The sequence below is a fragment of the Syngnathoides biaculeatus genome, chromosome 1 (genome assembly GCF_019802595.1).
Source record: "Syngnathoides biaculeatus isolate LvHL_M chromosome 1, ASM1980259v1, whole genome shotgun sequence".
In the NCBI taxonomy this organism is placed as follows: Eukaryota; Metazoa; Chordata; class Actinopteri; order Syngnathiformes; family Syngnathidae; genus Syngnathoides; species Syngnathoides biaculeatus.
Genome location: NC_084640.1, coordinates 4,870,418 through 4,889,240, shown reverse-complemented (window position 1 = coordinate 4,889,240; position 18,823 = coordinate 4,870,418). Strand labels below are relative to the sequence as shown.

The window sequence follows — 18,823 nt, the reverse complement described above, 5'->3', positions numbered from 1 at the left end:
AGCACTTCTTCTAAGATCCCGCCTTGCGTGTCGCATTGATTCGAGCTGTACCTCATTGTATTGTACTGATAGTTAAAACAAAGTCATTGCTGTCATTTATCAAATTCCGTTGAACTAGGCAGGCTCAACCAAGTGGATAAAATCGTCACATCCCATGGTTCAAGACAGGCAGAAAGAATTATGACTGATGATGAAGAATGCAACTGGTGCTTGTTTCTATGTGCCCTGTGATTGGCTGGCAGTTCAAGGTGTACCCTGCCTCCTGCCCGAAGATAGCTCGGATAGGCTCCTTCACTCCCGCGACCCTTGTGAGGAAAAGTAGCCCGGACAATAGATGGATGGAGAAGCAAATCCATATATGCTGATGCTCCAGATGCACAAATAAAGGGCAGTGTCATAGCTCATATAATAAGCACAACGGTTTTCAGCTTTGCTAGCATAATTCCTCAAGTGTTTTCCTAATCATCAATTAGCCTTTGAACATGCTTAGCCAACACAACAAACAAATGGAACACAGGAGTGATAAGAAATTAGCCTCACACACATTCACATTCACATTCTGCACTGTAAGCCCTCTCTACTTCACGGATCACCTATCGTGGATTCAGTGTATCATAGATTTTGGGACCACACTCTCTCAAGAGTAAAGCTCCAGGGAGAAGATATAGCGAGGGTGGAGAACTTCAAATACTTGGGGTTAACAATACAGAGCAATGGTGAGTTTGGTAAGGAAGTGAAGAAACAGTTGGTGCAAGGTGTCTGGTGTTGTATGTGACAGAAGAGTATCCACTAGTATGAAGGGCCAAGTTTATAAAACCGTGGTGAGGCCGACCATGATGTACAGATTAGCTATGGGCCTCTGAAGAAACAACAGGAAGCAGAAATGGAGGAAGCAGAAATGAAGAGGCTGAGGTTCTCGCTTGGTATGAACACGTTGGATAGAATTACAAATGAGCTCATTAGAGGGACAGCCAAAGTTGGATGTTTTGGAGACTAGGTTAGAGAGAGAAGACTTCAATGGTTTGGACATGTCCAGAGGTGAGAGAGTGAGTATATTGGTAGAAGGGTGATGAGGATGGAGCTGCCAGACAAAAGAGCAAGAGGAAGACCAGAGAAAAGATTGATGGACATTGTGAGGGAGGACACGAGGATAGTGGGTTTTAGAGAGGAGGATGCATGAGATAGGCTTGGATGTAAAAACATGACATGCTGTGGCGATCCCAAATGGGAAAAGCCGAAAGAAAAAGAAGAAGATACAGTTGCAAATAAGAAATGGAACACCTGTCTATCAGCTGGATTTCTGATCCTCAAAAACCTGTTAGTCCGCCTTTAAAAGTCTTCCTTCACTCCATGTATTATCCTAAATCAGATGCACATGTCTGAGGTCGTTAGTTGCATAAAGACACCTGTCCACCCCATACAATCAGTAAGACTCAAACTTGTAACATGGCAAAGACCCGAGGGCTGTCCAAAGACACCAGAGACAAAATTGTACAATTCCACACGGCTGGAAAGGGCTACAGAGAAATTGCCAAGCAGCTTGGTGAAAAAAGGTCCACTGTTGGAGCAATCATGAGAAAATGGAAGAAGCTAAACATGACGGTCAATTTCAAATGGAGTGGAGCCCCATGCAAGATATCACCTTATGGCATCTCAATGATCCTTAGAAAGGTGAGGAATCAGCCCAGGACTTCATGACAGGACTTGGTCAATGACCTGAAACGAGCTGGGACCACAGTTTCCAATGTGACTGTTAGTAATACACTCAGATGTCATGGTTTGAAATCATGTACAGCCCGAAATGTTCCCCTCCTTAAACTAGGACATTTCAAGGCCCTTCTTAAGTTTGCCAGTGACCATTTGGATGATACAGAGGACTCATGGGAGAAAGTTTTGTGGTCAGATGAGACCAAAATGGAACTTTTTGGTCATGATTCCACTAACTGTGTTTGGAGGAAGACGAATGATGAGTTCCATCCCAACAACACCATCCCTACTGTGAAGAATGCGGGTGGTAGCATCATGCTTTGGGGTGTTTATCTGCACATGGGACAGGACGACTGCACTGTATTAAGGAGAGGATGACCGCGGCCATGTATTGTGAGAATTTGGGGAACAACCTCTTTTCCTGAGTCAGAGCATCGAAGATGGGTCATGGCTGGGTCTTTCAACATGGCAATGACCCGAAGCACACAGCCAGGAAAACCAAGGAGTGGCTCCATAAGAAGCATATCTAGGTTCTGGCGTGGCCTTGCCCGTCTCCAGACCTAAACCCAATTGAAAATCTTTGGAGGAAGCTGGAACTCCATGTTTCTCAGCGACAACCCAGAAACCTGTCTGATCTAGAGAAGATCTGTGTGGAGGAATTGGCCAAAATCCCTCCTGCAGTGTGTATAAACCTGGTGAACAACTACGGGAAATGTTTGACCTCTTAAATTGCAAACAAAGGCTACTGTACCAAATATTAACATTGTTTTTTCATGTGTTCAAATACTTATTTGCAGCTGTATCATTAAAATAAATCATGAAAAAGATTATCTCTCTCGCAGTGTACATACACCTAAGATGAAAATTTCAGACCCCTCCATGATTTCTAAGTGGGAGAACTTGCAATATAGCAGGGTCTTCAAATACTTTTTTTCCATCACTGTATCTTCAAACATACTGACCATCTTGAAAAACATGAAATTGGGTAGAATGGATCTTTAAAGACGTAAATGTATTGTGTAATGTATGGACATATGCTTTACCGTGTGGTCACAGAGTTAAGTGTGGTCTCGTACTGTCTTTTTTTTTTTTTTTTTTTTTTCGTTTCTCTTTGGAGACATTACATGACACACAAAAGAAGACTAGGGAGTCTACCCTGGACATTCAAAACTTTCACAATTTCACTGTTTTGTTTTCCTTTTTAGTCTGAGTTACTCACTGTTCGGGGGCAGCGCTCTATGGTGCATGGAGCCAGAGGTGATGCCACAGAGGGAAGCGAGCTGATGTGCAGAGGTCAAGCATACTAAGAGAGAGCGCCAAATGTCTTTCCAGTAGATTCACGCAAAAAATCCATGTTCCCTACCCAAAATATGATGAGCTTCATTCATTCACTTCAAGATCAATAAAGTGTTTCAGGGCATATGGCTTAACAGAGACATGGTTTTGTGAATACATCCCTTATGGTGTTAAGGCTTCTGGGCTTCCAACAACACCAGGCAGACCATGTCACTGGGTTATTAGGGAAAACAAAAGACTGTGTCACACACTGCAGCCCAGACATTGAGTTGTTTTTGTTGAACTAAGTCATTCTACTCATCATGCGAATTTGCTTCATTCATACTCATGCATGTCTACAATCTTCCTCAAAGCTCATTGAACAAGTAAAAAAAACTTGAAAAAAAACCCATCCAGATTCACCCCACAGTATTTTTGGGGACTTTGACAAAGCTATACTCAACCACAAACTCATTAAATACAAGTCACACATCAACATTGTAGACTACTGCTATACTACGCTAAACGACATTTATCGTGCAATCCCCCATGCAGATCTGGGCTTGTCTGATCACTGCTTTATTGTGTAAATAATGAAGAAGAGACCACTGGATGGACTGCCCCCCATACCAAGCCTCTGGGACAGTTGTAAACCGCCATGACAATTTCACATTCCTAGTTTTATGCACACTGCTGTAGTAGCTAGAAAACTGGGATATTTTATGATTCTACGTGATAACATGTTGACTGATTAGGGAAAAATGGAGTGAAACATTTGGTGGTTTGCAGCAGTGATCTTGTCGAGAGTTTTGTGAATTTTCACAATGTAAATTTGCACTTTCTGCGTACTTCACTTAAAATATTCATTAATAACTGATAGGTAGAATTGCAAGATTTTTTTTTAGCTTAGCAACAGCAAATGGTGTATGTTCAAATGGTTCAAACAGAATTAAGTCACAAAATGGGTCTGTTTCATGTGGTAACAAAATATTCCTTTTTATGAATTTATATATAATTGTTGCAAGCCAGGTGACTTTTACTTCTACTGCTTTATCTTTGCTGTTGCTTTGCTTTGATAAAGCCCACTCATCCCTCACTTATGATATGTTTCAATTCAATCAGATAACTCAATCGATGATTGTTTTCGGCATTAATTACTGTCTACTGTACTGTATGTACTGTCGTTAATCACCATGCCCCCCTGCAACCTACCCACAGATTGGTTTGGGACACCCCAACCACCTTCAATGATTGGCTTCAGCCATCCTACAAAAACAATTCTGAAGGCACCCCTGGAATACGCATGTAAAATGCTCAAATTAATGACCAGAAATGTAATTCTTCCTCTGAGGATTTTTTTTTCAAGGTGGCATTATTGGAGCCCCTGTAGCTCAGTGGTTAGAGCACTGGTTTGGTAGACCAGGGGTTCTGGGTTTGTATCCCACTGGGGCCTCCACTCCCTGAGAAGGGTTGCGTCAGGAAGCGCATCCGGTGTTAAAATTGTTCCAAACATACATATGTTTGTGGCAACCCCGAAAGGGACAAGCCTAAAGAAACTTATTATTCTACTCAATTTGACGTCCCTTCAAAGAAAGCAATAAATGATGTTTTATCCAGTTGATCAAATGTCCAATATGTAAGACTCTAAAGAGACACAATTTTTTTTAAATTCTCTTTTCTTCAGGACATGTCTTTTTTCAATTTCTTTTTCATTACCAACAATTTTAAGTATCTGTGACTTAAACAATACACATCGACAAACCAACATTAAGACTTAAGAATATCGTGTTGCCTATTGTCAGGCATTCAAGTTTTTTTTTTACCTACATTACTTTTCTGTCTGAAATATTTAATAATCCATCCATCCATCCATCCATCCATCCATCCATTTTCTTAGCCACTTATCCTCACAAGGGTCGCGGAGAGTGCTGGAAGCTAGCCCAGCTGTCAACAGGCAGGAGCTGGGGTTCACCCTGAACTGCTTGCCAGCCAATCGCAGGCCACATTGAGACAAACAGTCACACTCACAATCACGACCAGGGGCAATTTAGAGTGTCCAATTAATGTTGCATGTTTTTGGGATGTGGGAGGAACCCGGAGTGCACAGAGAAAACCCACACAGGCATGGGGACAATATGCAAACTCCGCACAGGCAGGTCTAGGATCGATCAAGGGACCAAAGAATTGTGAGGTCACCGCTTTCCAGCTGAGCCATAGTGCCGCCGCACTATTCGCCCTCCTTTTTGCACATTCTTCCACCGTCGCAGAAAATGTTGAACAGTATTCCAGTGGCCAGACTGGAAAAAAATGGAAAATGTGTTTCCCCTGACTTCCTTTTTGTGGCTCAGGTTTAACAATCCCGCAATGAATTTTTATAGATACCCGCTAATATACCATATCTCTGGTAAACATTTACGTCTGTAAAGTTTGGTCGCCATTACTTTATATTGTGGCATAAATGTGCGCATGAAATTCAAGAATCAAGTATGTTAGACATCTACAGTATCTCATTGGTGGAGACATCGATCAGGCTGTTCAGTAAGCAACCCGCCAACTCAGAACCCGGGACACCAAGATATTGTGCTCTTGTGGGATTTCTGATTACTTCATTTTCCTCCCATATTGCAATAAGAAATGCTTCTTGGATAACCAATAAAATGGGCTTCTTAGATTAATTAAAGACTATATTAACTATACAGTACTACTGTACGTGTGAATGAGCATACAAATAGGGGTTAATCTACAGTATGTATGTCGTATCATTCACTGGAAACAAATCCAGGGCATATAAAGCCTCTTGCTTCTCCACTCCCTGAGAAGGGTTGCGTCAGGAAGGGCATCCGGCGTAAAAATTGTGCCAAACATATATATGCGTTCATCTGAGATGACACGCTGTGGCGACCCCGAAAGGGACAAGCCGAAAGAAACACACACACACACAAAGCCTCTTGCTTAAAGTTATTTAAGTTGGCACATGTTTTCTCCAACACCAATGAGCACGAGCAGTAGAAAAAAAAAAAACGACTGGATGGATGCTCCAGGCAAGGTAATATAAAGACTCATTACCTTCCTCATTCGTTGGACAGTAAATGCTTTGTGACAAATGTGCTACAGCACAGTATACTGTACGAAGTGAAGGAATCAATGCAATAATTGCAATCCATGCAATCTTTTTTTAAATTTATTTCTATATTCAGAAAAAAAAATATTAGCAGGAATATTTATAAGTAAAATGTACACTGGGTACAGAAAGTATTCAGAACCCCTTAATTTTTTTTACTTTTATTGCAGCCATTTGCTAAAATCATATAGTGGCCTTCATATTCCTTAAATGGAAGACATTTGGGACGACTAAAACACCACCTAAAACTGAGCATCCGGTCAAACTGAGGAATGGAGTGGAATAGCCTTGGTGAGAGAGGTAAAGAAGAAACCAAAGATCACATGTGGCTGAGCCAGTTGGGAGGAGTCAGAGTTGTCGAAAGTAAACCATCACTAAAACCCCGCACCAGACAGGGTTTTGTGAAAGTGGCCTGACAGAAGCCTCGCCTATACATGAAAGCCAGTTCACTAAAGAACACCTTAATGACTCAGAGATGATGAGAAAAACAGATTATCTGGTCTGATGGAACTTTTTAGCCTTAATTCTCAGCAGTATGTGAAAACCAGGCACTGCTCATCACATGTTCAATACAGTTCCAACAGTGAAGTATGGTGGTGGCATCATACTGTGGGGATGTTTTTCGACTGGTTACAATCAAAAGAGCTGAATGCAGCCAAGTACAAAGATATCCTGGATGATAATTGGAGACTCTAAATTGCCCCTAGGTGTGATTGTGACTGTTTTCTATATCAATGTGCCCTGCAATTGGCTGGAAACAAGTTCAGGGTGTACCCTGCCTTCTGCCCATTGATAGTTGGGGTATGCTCCAGCACGCCTGCTACTTTGTAAGGATAAGCATAAGAAAACATGAATGAATGAATGAATCAGCCATAAATATTCAGACCCTTTGCAGTAACTCCAGAATCCGAATTAAAATCAACTTTATTGGCCAAGTATGTAACACACACACACACACACAAACACACACATATATATATGCACACACCCCTCCTCAAGCCCTTACCTTATCGTGGTGGAGGGGTTTGTGTGTCCCGATGATCCTAGGAGCTAAGTTGTCTGGGGCTTCATGACCCTGGTAGGGTCACCCATGGCAAAAAAGTCCTAGGTGAGGGAACAGACAAAGTATGACTCCAAAACCCCGATGACCAGTGAAAAAATTGAATCTCAGTTTCCCTTGCCCGGATGATGCAGGACACCGGGGCCCCCGTTTGGAGCCATGCCTGGAGTTGGGGCTTGAAGGCGAGTGCCTGGTGGCCGGGCCTGCACCCATGGGGCTCGACTGGGCAGAGCCTGAAAGGGTTACATGGGTCCTCCTTCCCATGGGCTCACCACCCGTGAGAGGGGGCAGAGGGGTCGAGTGCAATGTCAGCTGGGCGGTGCACAACGGTGGGGATCCAATCCACAGCTACAGAAACTAGCTCGAGGGACATGGAATGTCACGTTTTTGGCATGGAAAGAGCCCGAGTTGGTGCGTGAGGTTGAGAAGTTCCAACTAGATTGTCCATAATGAACACCTTGTTCAGGCATAAGGGTGTACACCTGGCACCAAGACACCCTAGGTTGTAGCTCAATGATCAACTTTGTGGTCGTGTCATCAGACTTGCAACCGCATGTCTTGGACACTCAGGGGAAGAGAGGGGCGGCGCTGTCAAATGATCACCACCTGGCAGTGAGTTGGCTCTGATGGTGCGGGAAGATGCCAGTCCGATGTTTGGAGGCCCAAACATATTGTGAGGGGCTGCTGGGAACAGCTGGCAGATTTCCCTGTTAAAAGGAATTTCAACTCCCACCGAAAGAACTATGCTCACGTTCCAGGGGAGGCGGTGGACATTGAGTCCGAGAGGACGATTGTCCGTGCCTCCATTGCTGAGGCGACCAGAGCTGTGGCCGTAAGGTGGTTGGTGCCGGTGTGGCGACAACCCCCGAACGCGTTGGTGGACACCAACAGTGAGGGATCTTGTCAAGCTGAAGAAGGAGTCCTATTGGGCGTTTTTGGTCTGTGAGAATCCCGAAGCAGCTGATAGGTACCGGTTGGCCAAGTGGAATGCGGCTTTGGTGGTTACTGAGGCAAAAAACGGGCATGGAATGATTTCAAGACGACTTTGAGGAAATTCTCGTCCACCGGCCGGCGTCTTAGGAGGGGGAAGCAGTGCATTGTCAACACTGTGTATAGTGAGGATGGGGCACGGCTGACCTCAACCCGGGATGTTTTGAGTCAGTGGGGAGAATACTTCGAAGATCTCCTCAATTCCCATGAGGAACCTGAGTCTGGATTCTCTGAGCTGGGCTTTTTATCTCTGGTGTTGAGGTCACTGAGGTTGTTAAATAGCTCCTTGGTGAAAGGGCCCGGGGGTGGATGAGATTTGCTGCTGGGATGAAAATCAGCACCTCCAAATATGAGACCACCGTCCTCAGTCAGAAAAGGCTGGGATGCCCTCTTCAGATCAGGGGTGAAATGCTGCCCCAAATTGAGGATTTCAAGTATCTCGGGGTCTTGTTTATGAGTATGAGAAGAATGGAATGTAAGATAAACAAGTGGATTGGTACAGCATCTGCAGTGATGCACACCTTTTATCTGTGTGCTTAGGTAAAGAAGGAGCTAAGTCGAAAGGCAGAGCTCTCAATATACTGGTGCATCTACGTTCCTACCCTCAGCTATGGTCATGAGCCGGTCATGACAGAAAGAACAAGATTCCAGATACAAGCAGGCAAAATGAGTTTCCTCCGTAGGGTGTCGGGACTCACACCTAGAGACAGGGTGAGAATGTCCAGCAGGGGCACAGAGCCGAACCACTGCTCCTCAGCATCGAGGGGAGACAGATGAGTTGGCTAGAGCATCTGATTTGGATGCCTCCTGCAGACCTCCCTGATGACGTGTCCAGGGCACCTCTTTCTGGAAGGAGACCCAGGACATGCTGGAAAGACTACATCTTCGCCTCAGATTCCCCCGAAAGAGCTGGATGAAGTGGATGGGGAAAGGGAATTCTGGGCATCTCAGCTACAGCTGCCCCCAATATCAAACCGTGCATAACCAATCGACATTACCCTATTTAACATGGGTCCAAAAAAATACCTGCATTAAGCCTTGAAGAAGAAGTTTTATATTTTTTCCATTTGTTCCATTTTTTGTTCATTATATTTTTTTTCATTTCCAGGATATTTTTTTAATATATTTGTTTTAATTTCATTTACAATTCGTGTTTTTTGTTTACAATGTTTTTGTCATTCATAGTACATTTTTTTTCATTTACAGTATGTTTTTATTCATTTCGTGTATATCTTTTACGGCTGCATAACCACGCTGAAAAACTTTTCTCAGAGAGGCAATAATATTTTATCACATTTGTCTCGTTTGAACACCATGAAAGTTCAAAGCTTTGAAGATGTTTAAAAAAAATTATACGACTGTATTCTAGAATGAAACCAAAGATCAAAACATTTATTTGAGAAATAAATGTGTAAAAGTCCCTCCATCCACATTCTTCCGCTTTATCCAAGACTGGGTATAAACGTTTTCTTATATCAAGAAAAATGTGATAACTTTTAGAAATAACAAATTTCATTTTAATGATAAATCTATGAGTATGAAGACAATAAATTAATATATTTTACACTTCTTCTGGCCGGTTGGCACTACAGCATCCTGGGTGCAGGTGTCTTTTTTTGTGTGTGAGAAACATACCTATGGGGTGTTGTTGGCGCTCTTTTTTTTCAGGGCAAAAATATTCTTATAAACAGGCGTGCCACCTTCAATTATATTTGAGAACTGAAGCCGCAACACTTGAGTTTGTGGGATTTTGTCAGGCAAGTATTGAAGCTTCACCCTCAATGTAAAAGAAATCTGTCAAAAGTTTATAAATGAATTTCCAGAACTTAAAGCCTGGGTGTCATCCCTATAAACATTCTAAAATAGATATTGTAATGAAAAATACATATCACAGTATTCACTTCAATGTCTATACGGAAAAAAAAAAAGTGAGCGGAGAGTGCGTCATCCATGCACAAAGTTGCGTAATTGCGTGATCCTCGACATGCAAGTGGTTGTCATATTAGTTGCGTCATCTGTCCTTGACGTCATCGTCACTTCCGCCGTTGAAAACGCGCAGTGCCTGCTACTACGGAAGCCGAACAACAGAGATATTCGCATTTTTCTGACACCGAAGTTCATTTCGAAAAGGACAACACCACGCAACCGAGTGAAGTTACCGGGGCAATATTACACAATTGTTTCGAGCCATATTCAGATGATATCCGATCACAGCCAAACCACATCCCGTCCGATCCACTCCCGCGGCGCAGATGAGCCATCGCGGCTCATCGCAGCCGGCTGGTGTGGCTTATGACAGAGCCGTGCGGTGCTGCTTTACAGTCGAGCCGGGGCGGTTTATGCGCGCACGTGACTGAGTAGCGCATTCTCAGCTGGGTTCTTCAGAGAACACGGTGCCTCAGCCAGTGTGGCTGAGTTTCGGCACCCGTGGTGGCATATAAGGAGGAGGTGGACCCTCGCTATGTTGCTTTTAGGAGTATGTTCAAAGTCGGTGCAGTACTCGATGAACACTATCGAGACATTGTTGGCTGGGCGACGCGCACATCGACACATTTCATACGTGGATCTTTTGTTACATTATGAGAGAGACCGATTACGTGGTCCGCCCCACACTATTTTTTTTTAGTAGCTGTATGCTCACATCAACACATTTCATACGTGGATCTTTTGCTATGTTATGAGAGAGACCGATTACGTGGTGCGCCCCAAACTATTTTTTTTTTGGAGCTGTATAAACACCTACCTGTTATTTGGAACCCACAAAAATCTCCTCTGCACTCGTGCAATCCATTTTTTCACAACGAACAGGGTCTCTTTCAAACTTATGAAGGGTAATTCCATTCTCCCGAGTGTTCAAGCAATGTCCATCAATGCAATGAGCCGGCATTTTGGCTAACACGAAGGAACAACGAGCTACCTTCCCGGAGGAAAAACTAATGGAAACAAACGAGTCCACTAGGGGGCGCCTATGTCCTGTACATCATTGCCTGCTTCTCGAAAACAAATCCCTCGAGAGGATTTTCATGGCAGGAGTTACAAAAACCTGTATACGTCAAAATCATGTTTTGTGGTGAAAAAACACATGGGACCATATTGGCTGTGGGTTTTTCATTAATAATATACCAAAAATCATCCGTTTGCCGACACTTGAGCTTTAAGCAATACATTTAACAATAACCAAATGGGAAGAAGACCTTTACATGTCCACTGACCATAACTATTGGATTCAGGTATGTAACAATAAATTGAGAATGATAAAAAGCACAAATCTACATCTTATAAATACTCCAGACACCCATTTTCATGCTATATGGGAACACACACCAATTCAATGTTTTTGGTTTCCGGTTACACACACAAAAAAAAAAGGAAATTCAGTATTCCACTGTCACCAACATTGTGGATAGTTGGTTCAATGAAAGCAAAGCAAAGAAAAACAAATTTATTTGTATAGCGCATTTCATACACAAGGTAACTCAATACGCTTTAAATGATTAAAAGCATTGAAATACATAAGTTAAATCATTTGAAAAAGTACAATTAATAAAACAGCATTTAATGATAAAAATATCACAGAAACATAATTGACCTACTTTGGGCAGGACTTTCTTCATTCCTTCCTGATCTCGGGGATGGGGAGAAATATGGGTGGGACCTCCCAAGGAGAATTAGTGGTGTGATGGTGACTCCCCTGAGTTCTGTGGGTGCTGGAGCACTGCCAGCTGGTGCCCAACTGGGTCCCTACACTGGTTGCTGGTGGGGACTGTGGTGGCCCCCATGTTGCTCCTCGGACCTGCTTGTTATTTCTCTCCTCTCTTTTCCGCCGCAGTTGCCTCTTCCTGTGGGGGACCAGGTGCTCCCCTGCCATCTGTGGGGCCTGGGAGCTGACTGGCCTGCTGTGGGGTTTTTGATGGGTTGATGGGTCGAGGACAGATAGTGGGTGCTGCCAGGAATTGGGGGGGGTCTGGTTGGTGCTACAGGTTTAACTTGGGTAGCCCTCTTTTGTTGGTGGTCAATCGGCCTGATGAGCCACACCTGCAGGTGCCGTGCTTCTTAATCACTCAGTTAGCACACACTCACATCACTCACTGTATCTTTTTCCCACGAATCATATCTGGGCACATATACATAGCAAAGGATTCTTGGTGGACTGGTATGGATTGGGAGGGTGTGGGTGTTGGACTGGGGCATATGTGTTGTTTCTCGATACGTGCGCCCTAGCCCTCAGCCCTGCCTGCCCCCTGAGTTTCAAATTCATCACATGAGTGCACCACATACACCCATCTCTGGGGCAGGGTGAAAGAGATGTGAGAAATTTGGCTGTTGGGCAGTCTCGTCCCCTCTCAGCTCACTGACATCTCCAGTTTTTAGTGCATCACACAACTAGGGAGGGACTGCAACACGGGGTAGGGCCAATGACTGCCAGTCGAGGACCTGGTACTTATGGTAACACTCCCTGTGATCCTTGTGAGGATAAGCAGCTAAGAGAATGGATAGATAGATAGATAGATAGATAGATAGATAGATAGATAGATAGATAGATAGATAGATAGATAGATAGATAGTAGATAGATAGATAGATAGATAGATAGATAGATAGATAGATAGATAGATAGATAGATAGATAGATAGATAGATAGTTTCTTTATATATGTTTATTTTCTGTTTTCACCTATTTCATCTGTGGTGGTGCAGTGATAGTTTTATCCGGATGGGAGGATTAAGTGGGGTTGGTTGCCCCCATAAAACTTTAACTGTGCTGCCCCCCAATCATATAAGTCCTGTAATAGGATTTGTGCTACATTGCATGGCCCCAGTGGATGTAGTACACACTGTTGTGGTTAACTGTAACAATACAGTATAGATTGCTGCTTCGTTGTGAAAGGTCCATCTTAAAGAGGTAAAGTCAACCTTCTAAAAGAGGGTTAGGAGAGTATAGAGAGTATAAATTGCTCATGAGGACAAAACAGACTTGTCGAAAGATGAAAGTAAAGAAGCCGTCACTATAGAGAGCACCTCCATTACAGTGATAATATAAACCAACATATCAGTAAAAAACAACTAGTATTATGGGGAAAAACAAAAATGTCTAACTTTGCTCAAAACACATTACGTAGGCTACAACATGGTGCATGGTATGCCGCGAAATCTGCGTGACTTTCCTCTGGCATGCAAAAGGCTAAACTAATGCGCGACACTCAAGTTAAATATTTTAGTGGATGTTTTTGTGTGGTTTGTTGGGATGAGGTCAAAACCGCAGCATTAAATTACCATCCATCTATGTGAGATGCAATAAGCCCCAAGATGCAATTATAACAAATGAGTGTAAGTCTTCTGGTCAAAAAACGTTGGCCAATTTTTTGAATTATAATAGCAACTACTCAGACCAGGCGTTTATAAAAAGCTTCAAGCTAATATAAATTAATCTTACCACAACACGAATACAAGCAAACCTGCAACAGTAGCTTTCATCCATCCATCCATTTTTTGAGCCGCTTATCCTCATGAGGGTCGCGGGTGTTCTGGAGCCAATCCCAGCTGTCATCGGGGAGGAGGCGGGGTACACCCTTAACTGGTTACCAGTCAATCTCAGGGCACATAGAGACAAACAGCCTCACTCACAATCACACCTAGGGGCAATTTAGAGTCTCCAATTAATGTTGCTTGTTTTTGGGATGTGGAAGGAAACTGGAGTACCCATGAGAAAACCCACACAGGCACAGGGAGAACATCCAAGATCCACACAGGTGGGGCTGGATTTGAACCCTAGTCCTCAGAACTGTGAGGCCAAAACTCAAAACCAGTTGCGCCAATGTGCTGCCCAATAGTAGCTCATCATCAGAAATGTTAGTTGGATGCTGGGTTGCTGAAATATTGTGTTTTCCTCTCCATTGCTCAAAATTCAAATGTGTGATCCATAGATGTCTACTATCACTGAATTTGCAGTCTCAGTCGCTGGTCAGGCTCTGAAAAACAATGGAATAATGTACTAAATACAATAAAAATAAATTGAATAATACAATTAATAAAAATTTTGAATTAAACATACAGTGAACCACTTTGAACAATAGGGTGTGTAAGCATGTATGTATCCACGGGTGTTTGCTTGCATTTAAAAATGTGGCCCTCAGACAAAACTCGTGGCCCTGGCCTGACACCCTCCACCAAGTCACAAAAAGCTGAAGCAAAACCTTCACATAGTACACCTCTTTCATGATGAAGAGCTTAGTCAGTGTACTCAAGTCTCATGTCATTGGTGGGTAAAGCAAAGGGAAGCAAAGAACTCAAATAATTAATTGAACATTAAATAGTCTATTCTTGATAATTGACAAAAGTGCCATCTCATTCTGTCAGAAATTTAACTGGCGAGTGGGCAGATGGTCCAAATACAGAATTCACCCCAATTCAAATCTGAGAAGGGAGTTAAAACGCAAAAGTGGAGAAGAAAAGGGCCAACTCTTTGCCTCGTATCCACCACTTTTGTAATCTGCTGCTCTGAGCTTTCCCCTAAGCTGTTGCGATACTAAATAAATAATTGCAAACAATACCAAAGCCTCCCTGCAGCCCCTTTTTGAGTTCATTCACTCCCACTTTGGTCCCACTCAACTAATCTTCAGTGTCACACTTAATGCGATTTTTCAAAAAGAAAATGGGGCAACTCCCTCATCACACACTACCTTCACCATTTCTAGCATCAACTCAAATGGTTTTAAACAACCACCTCTGCATCTTATTCTGCTTTTATGTATGAAAGATTGAGGATTATTACTTTCACAAATTGCATTAAATTATTCACAGTGAAAATATAAAGCTCTTTAGCATGGATCTAATGTATTCTATTATTTGCTGTCATTATGAATGAGGAATTTTCTTTTCCATTTCCACAGAATAGCAAACAATGACTCATTAAACGTCATGGAAATCAGCTAAATGTGGTCCTCACTGTTAGATGAATGAAGAAGAAATAAACTGTTAACTACGTGGTATTTTATCTCATAAAACTGAGTTTTAATTCATATGATATTGATTAAAATCTCTTGGGCTGTTAAACAAATCTTAAAGAGTACCACTGTTGACGTCTGTTTTGGTTTGTCCTTTGTTTCATGTTTCCTGTGTTAATTTTTTTTTCATGTCTTCATTCCTGTTGATTGTGTCCACGTTTACCCTCTACCTTGTGTCAACCAATCAGCACCCTCCTGCCACAAGTGTCTTGTCCAGGTGTTCGCTGTTGTCTCATCAATTACTGTCTATTTAAGTCTCTTTAACGTCTTATTGGTCCATTGTTAACGTAACTGTCCTTCTGTCCTTCCCTGACCCTAACCATCCAGCTGTCTCTGTCCTGTCAAAGTTATTAGTTCTGTTTTGTTAAAAATCTTGGGTTTTATTTGTTATTTTGATCATTGGATGTTGGACTGTTTAGTTTGTCCTATTTGGAAATTAAATATATATATTTTTTGAGACTCCTGTACTCTTGCCTTGCCTCCCTGCTTTCCTACATATGGGTTCTCCACATCTTTGCCATGCTTTCTTTGCGTTCAGTACCCCCAGACGTGACAGAATGAACCGACCAAAACAGGGCCCATTACAGCTTAGCATGCCACCAGTCTGCCTGCCAGCACCTTCAGCCTGCCAACCCTGCCTACCCTCCTCCAGTTATGTCTACTATGTCCTTTTCACCTGTCACCTCCACTTTTACTAGTTATTGACTGTCTGACCATTCTACCTCATACATTTTTTAGATTTTGATTTTCATTATCATTTGACCCCAATATAGTTAACTACTTAGCAAACTCTGAGAGATTTAGAATTTTCTGGTTAATTCCCCTGTTTTTTCGAGTCTAAATCAGTTTTTGTCAGGTCTGTAAGTAGTGATGGGCAAATAGAAGCATTATGAACCAATGAGACTGTCTTTCAATGAATGTGTCACCCAAAGGTTCATTACTCAGTTTCATTCATATTAGCTATTTAATGACCCCTGCTGCTCAGTGAGCAGTATTGCAGAGGTATTTGAGAGTCAACGTTATAATGTCACTTTCAAGATTATCCTGAAGTATCAGTATTAACTGATCATGACAGTTAATATTGCTACTAATATTACACTTTCTCACAACCCATACATCAATACACGCATATACTGTGGGTGCACAATAAAGATGGTTGGTGAACCATTGTCACATTTTATTGTTTTTTGTTACTGAAAACAATTTTGTCAAGTGTTGTCGGACTTAGTCTAGTGCGTCGCTTTGACGCAATTTCCCCAGCTTTCCCACTCGACACACACCGCCCTAAACGAAACCCAATTTTCCCTTGGTCACATGAGTTTTCCTGCTCAACAGACAAAAATCCAAATTAAACATTTTCCCTGATCACGTAACAATGTCGTCACTGACACATGCTTCTAAATGAGACTTCGTTTTCCACTCTTTGAAGCTGCATCTCACTTTCCCCATTGCTACCTGTGATTCCAAGACCAAGTCCTTTCCCTATGACATTTACCTGGGCACCCATTTGGCAGTCTATCCAAAACCACCACGTGGTGGCCAACGGAAGTGCCCAACTCAAGGTCATATGTTATCATCCCATTTTATTCTCCTTGTTCCTAAGTCTCTTGTTTTGTTCTCCAGTTTGCATACCTAAGTTACATCAATTCAAACGAGCTCATGAGTCACCTCATTCTGTGCCATTTTCATCACCTTATTCCATTCCATCCATTTTGTAGCACACCTTCCTGAGTCCCAGTGCACTATGCCCCTCTCATACCCACACCTCCCAAATTTCAATCACGGCAGGCAGAGGAAATGACTATAGACCCTATTGCTGCTCTCAGGCAGCTGCGGCAGGCTCCCGTTTCTTCTCCCCAGCAGCTGAGGCCACAACCTCTACCCGCTCTGGTAGCGCTCTGCCTGCGGCAGCCACCTCTCCCTGCTCTTGTGTATCCTCCCTGAAGCCTCCTTTCTGCCTGCCCTTGGTTGGTCATTTTTTTGTGGAACATCTGGAATATGTTCCTTGAGGGTAGGGGTATTGTCTTGTCTGTTTTGGTGTGTGGTTGTTTTCATGTATTCCTGTGTTTGATTTTTTTTTTTTTTTTGTCTTCAGTGCTCATTTAATTGACCACATCTTCACTTTTACCCACTACAAGTGGGAAACGGCACGAAGGATCAATCACCTCCTTCCTACCACTTGTCTTGTCCAAGTGTTCCTTGTCTCATCAATATGTGTATTAAACTCCCTAGTTTCTTACAGTTTTTGTCGGTCCATTGTTGTCATTGTTTGTTTCTGTCATTCTCTGTCCGTGCCCATGCCACTGTCCCCGTCCTCTCAAAGTTGTCAGTTCTTTTTCCGTTTCAAGTTTAAGGTTTTCTTTGTTACTTTGATTATTTGTTTTTTGGACTGTTTAGCTTGCCGTTTATGGACATTAAATATCATTTTTTTTAGATTCCTGGATTCAGAAACCCTAACTGTGACAAGTACATTCCCATTTTAATATGAAGCATATAAATGTTTATATTTATGAACTCTAGTTACTTTGCATTTATATGCTGTCCCAGAAGACTGGGCAAGAGGCGATATACACAGTGAACTGGTTGCCATCGAATCACAAGGGCAAATGTAGGCTGTGATGCATGTCACTCACTACTCTTTCTGATGGGCAAGACACAGCAGGTGAAGCTGGGTGACCACCTCATACACAGACCTCATCACAATCAGGAACCCCCAACTATGTCCACGCGCCACCGCTATTCTCTCTCCACATGAATGATCTAACCTAAACTCCTGAAATTTGCAGAGAACACTACAGTCATCTGCTTCATTAAAGATGGTGCGAGTCTGCGTATGGACACTAGAGAGTGGTTAGAGGTTTGTTGCTGTTAACTGCAGCTTGAGATAAATACACTCAATATGGTAGAGGTACGAGGATTTCAGGAATCATATTTTGTCCCAGGTGCCCCTCATGCTGTCCAACTGCATTCTGTCAACTGATGAGACCTTCAAGTTCCTGGGAATTAGTCTCTCAGGACTTGAAGTGGGAAACCAACCTGAAATCCATCCTCAAAATGGTCAGCAGAGGATGTAGTTCCATGGAGTTCTCAGGAAGCATGGCCTGCCACAATAAATGTTGAGGCAGTTCTGCACAGCACTCATTGGATCGTTTCTGTGCTCATCCACCAGAGTGCTGCCACAAAGGACAAAAATGGACTGCAATGGACAGTCAAGACTGCAGAAGAAAATTATCGGTACCCATCTATCTGCTCTTGAGGACTTGCCAGGACAGAGACAAAGATGTGCAAAATTTTCTCAGACCCTCCACATCCTGGTCACCACCTCTCCCAGCTCCTTCCCTCAGGTAGGCGCTATCAAACAATCTAAACAAAGACCAGCAGACATTCCAAGAGCTTCTTTCCACTCGATATTAACTTTACTTTTCGATCACACTGCACTTTTTGCATGTTGTTATTTGACTATTGCTCACTTATATGTGTTTGCAAACTCTCTGCACCATTGCAACATTAGTCACTTGAAAATTTCTTGAGGTCTCTACATCGGTTGCACAATTGCCACTAAATCAGTGTCATTGATTAGTCACTTTTACCCTTTTTGTTCACCTCCTTAATGCGGCGACACGGTGGCAGCTGTAGAACTTGGAACTTTAGAAGCCAAACTTCACAGTT

At 42.7% G+C, this 18,823-nt stretch overlaps 1 protein-coding gene across 3 annotated transcripts in view; it reads right to left on the bottom strand.

The window, feature by feature from the left end:
* nxph1 (neurexophilin 1) overlaps nt 1–18,823 on the bottom strand; it is a 72,934-nt gene that overhangs the window by 21,598 nt on the left and 32,513 nt on the right. For 2 of the 3 annotated variants that reach the window (XM_061837908.1, XM_061837985.1), the window contains exon 1: nt 11,747–12,155. The exons of the other annotated variant lie outside the window; for it this stretch is intronic. In XM_061837908.1, coding sequence (XP_061693892.1) covers nt 11,747–11,767 — 21 coding nt within the window. In that variant the 5' untranslated portion in view covers nt 11,768–12,155. Of the gene's footprint in view, nt 1–11,746; nt 12,156–18,823 lie in introns of those variants that run through there. 3 annotated transcript variants of the gene reach the window in all.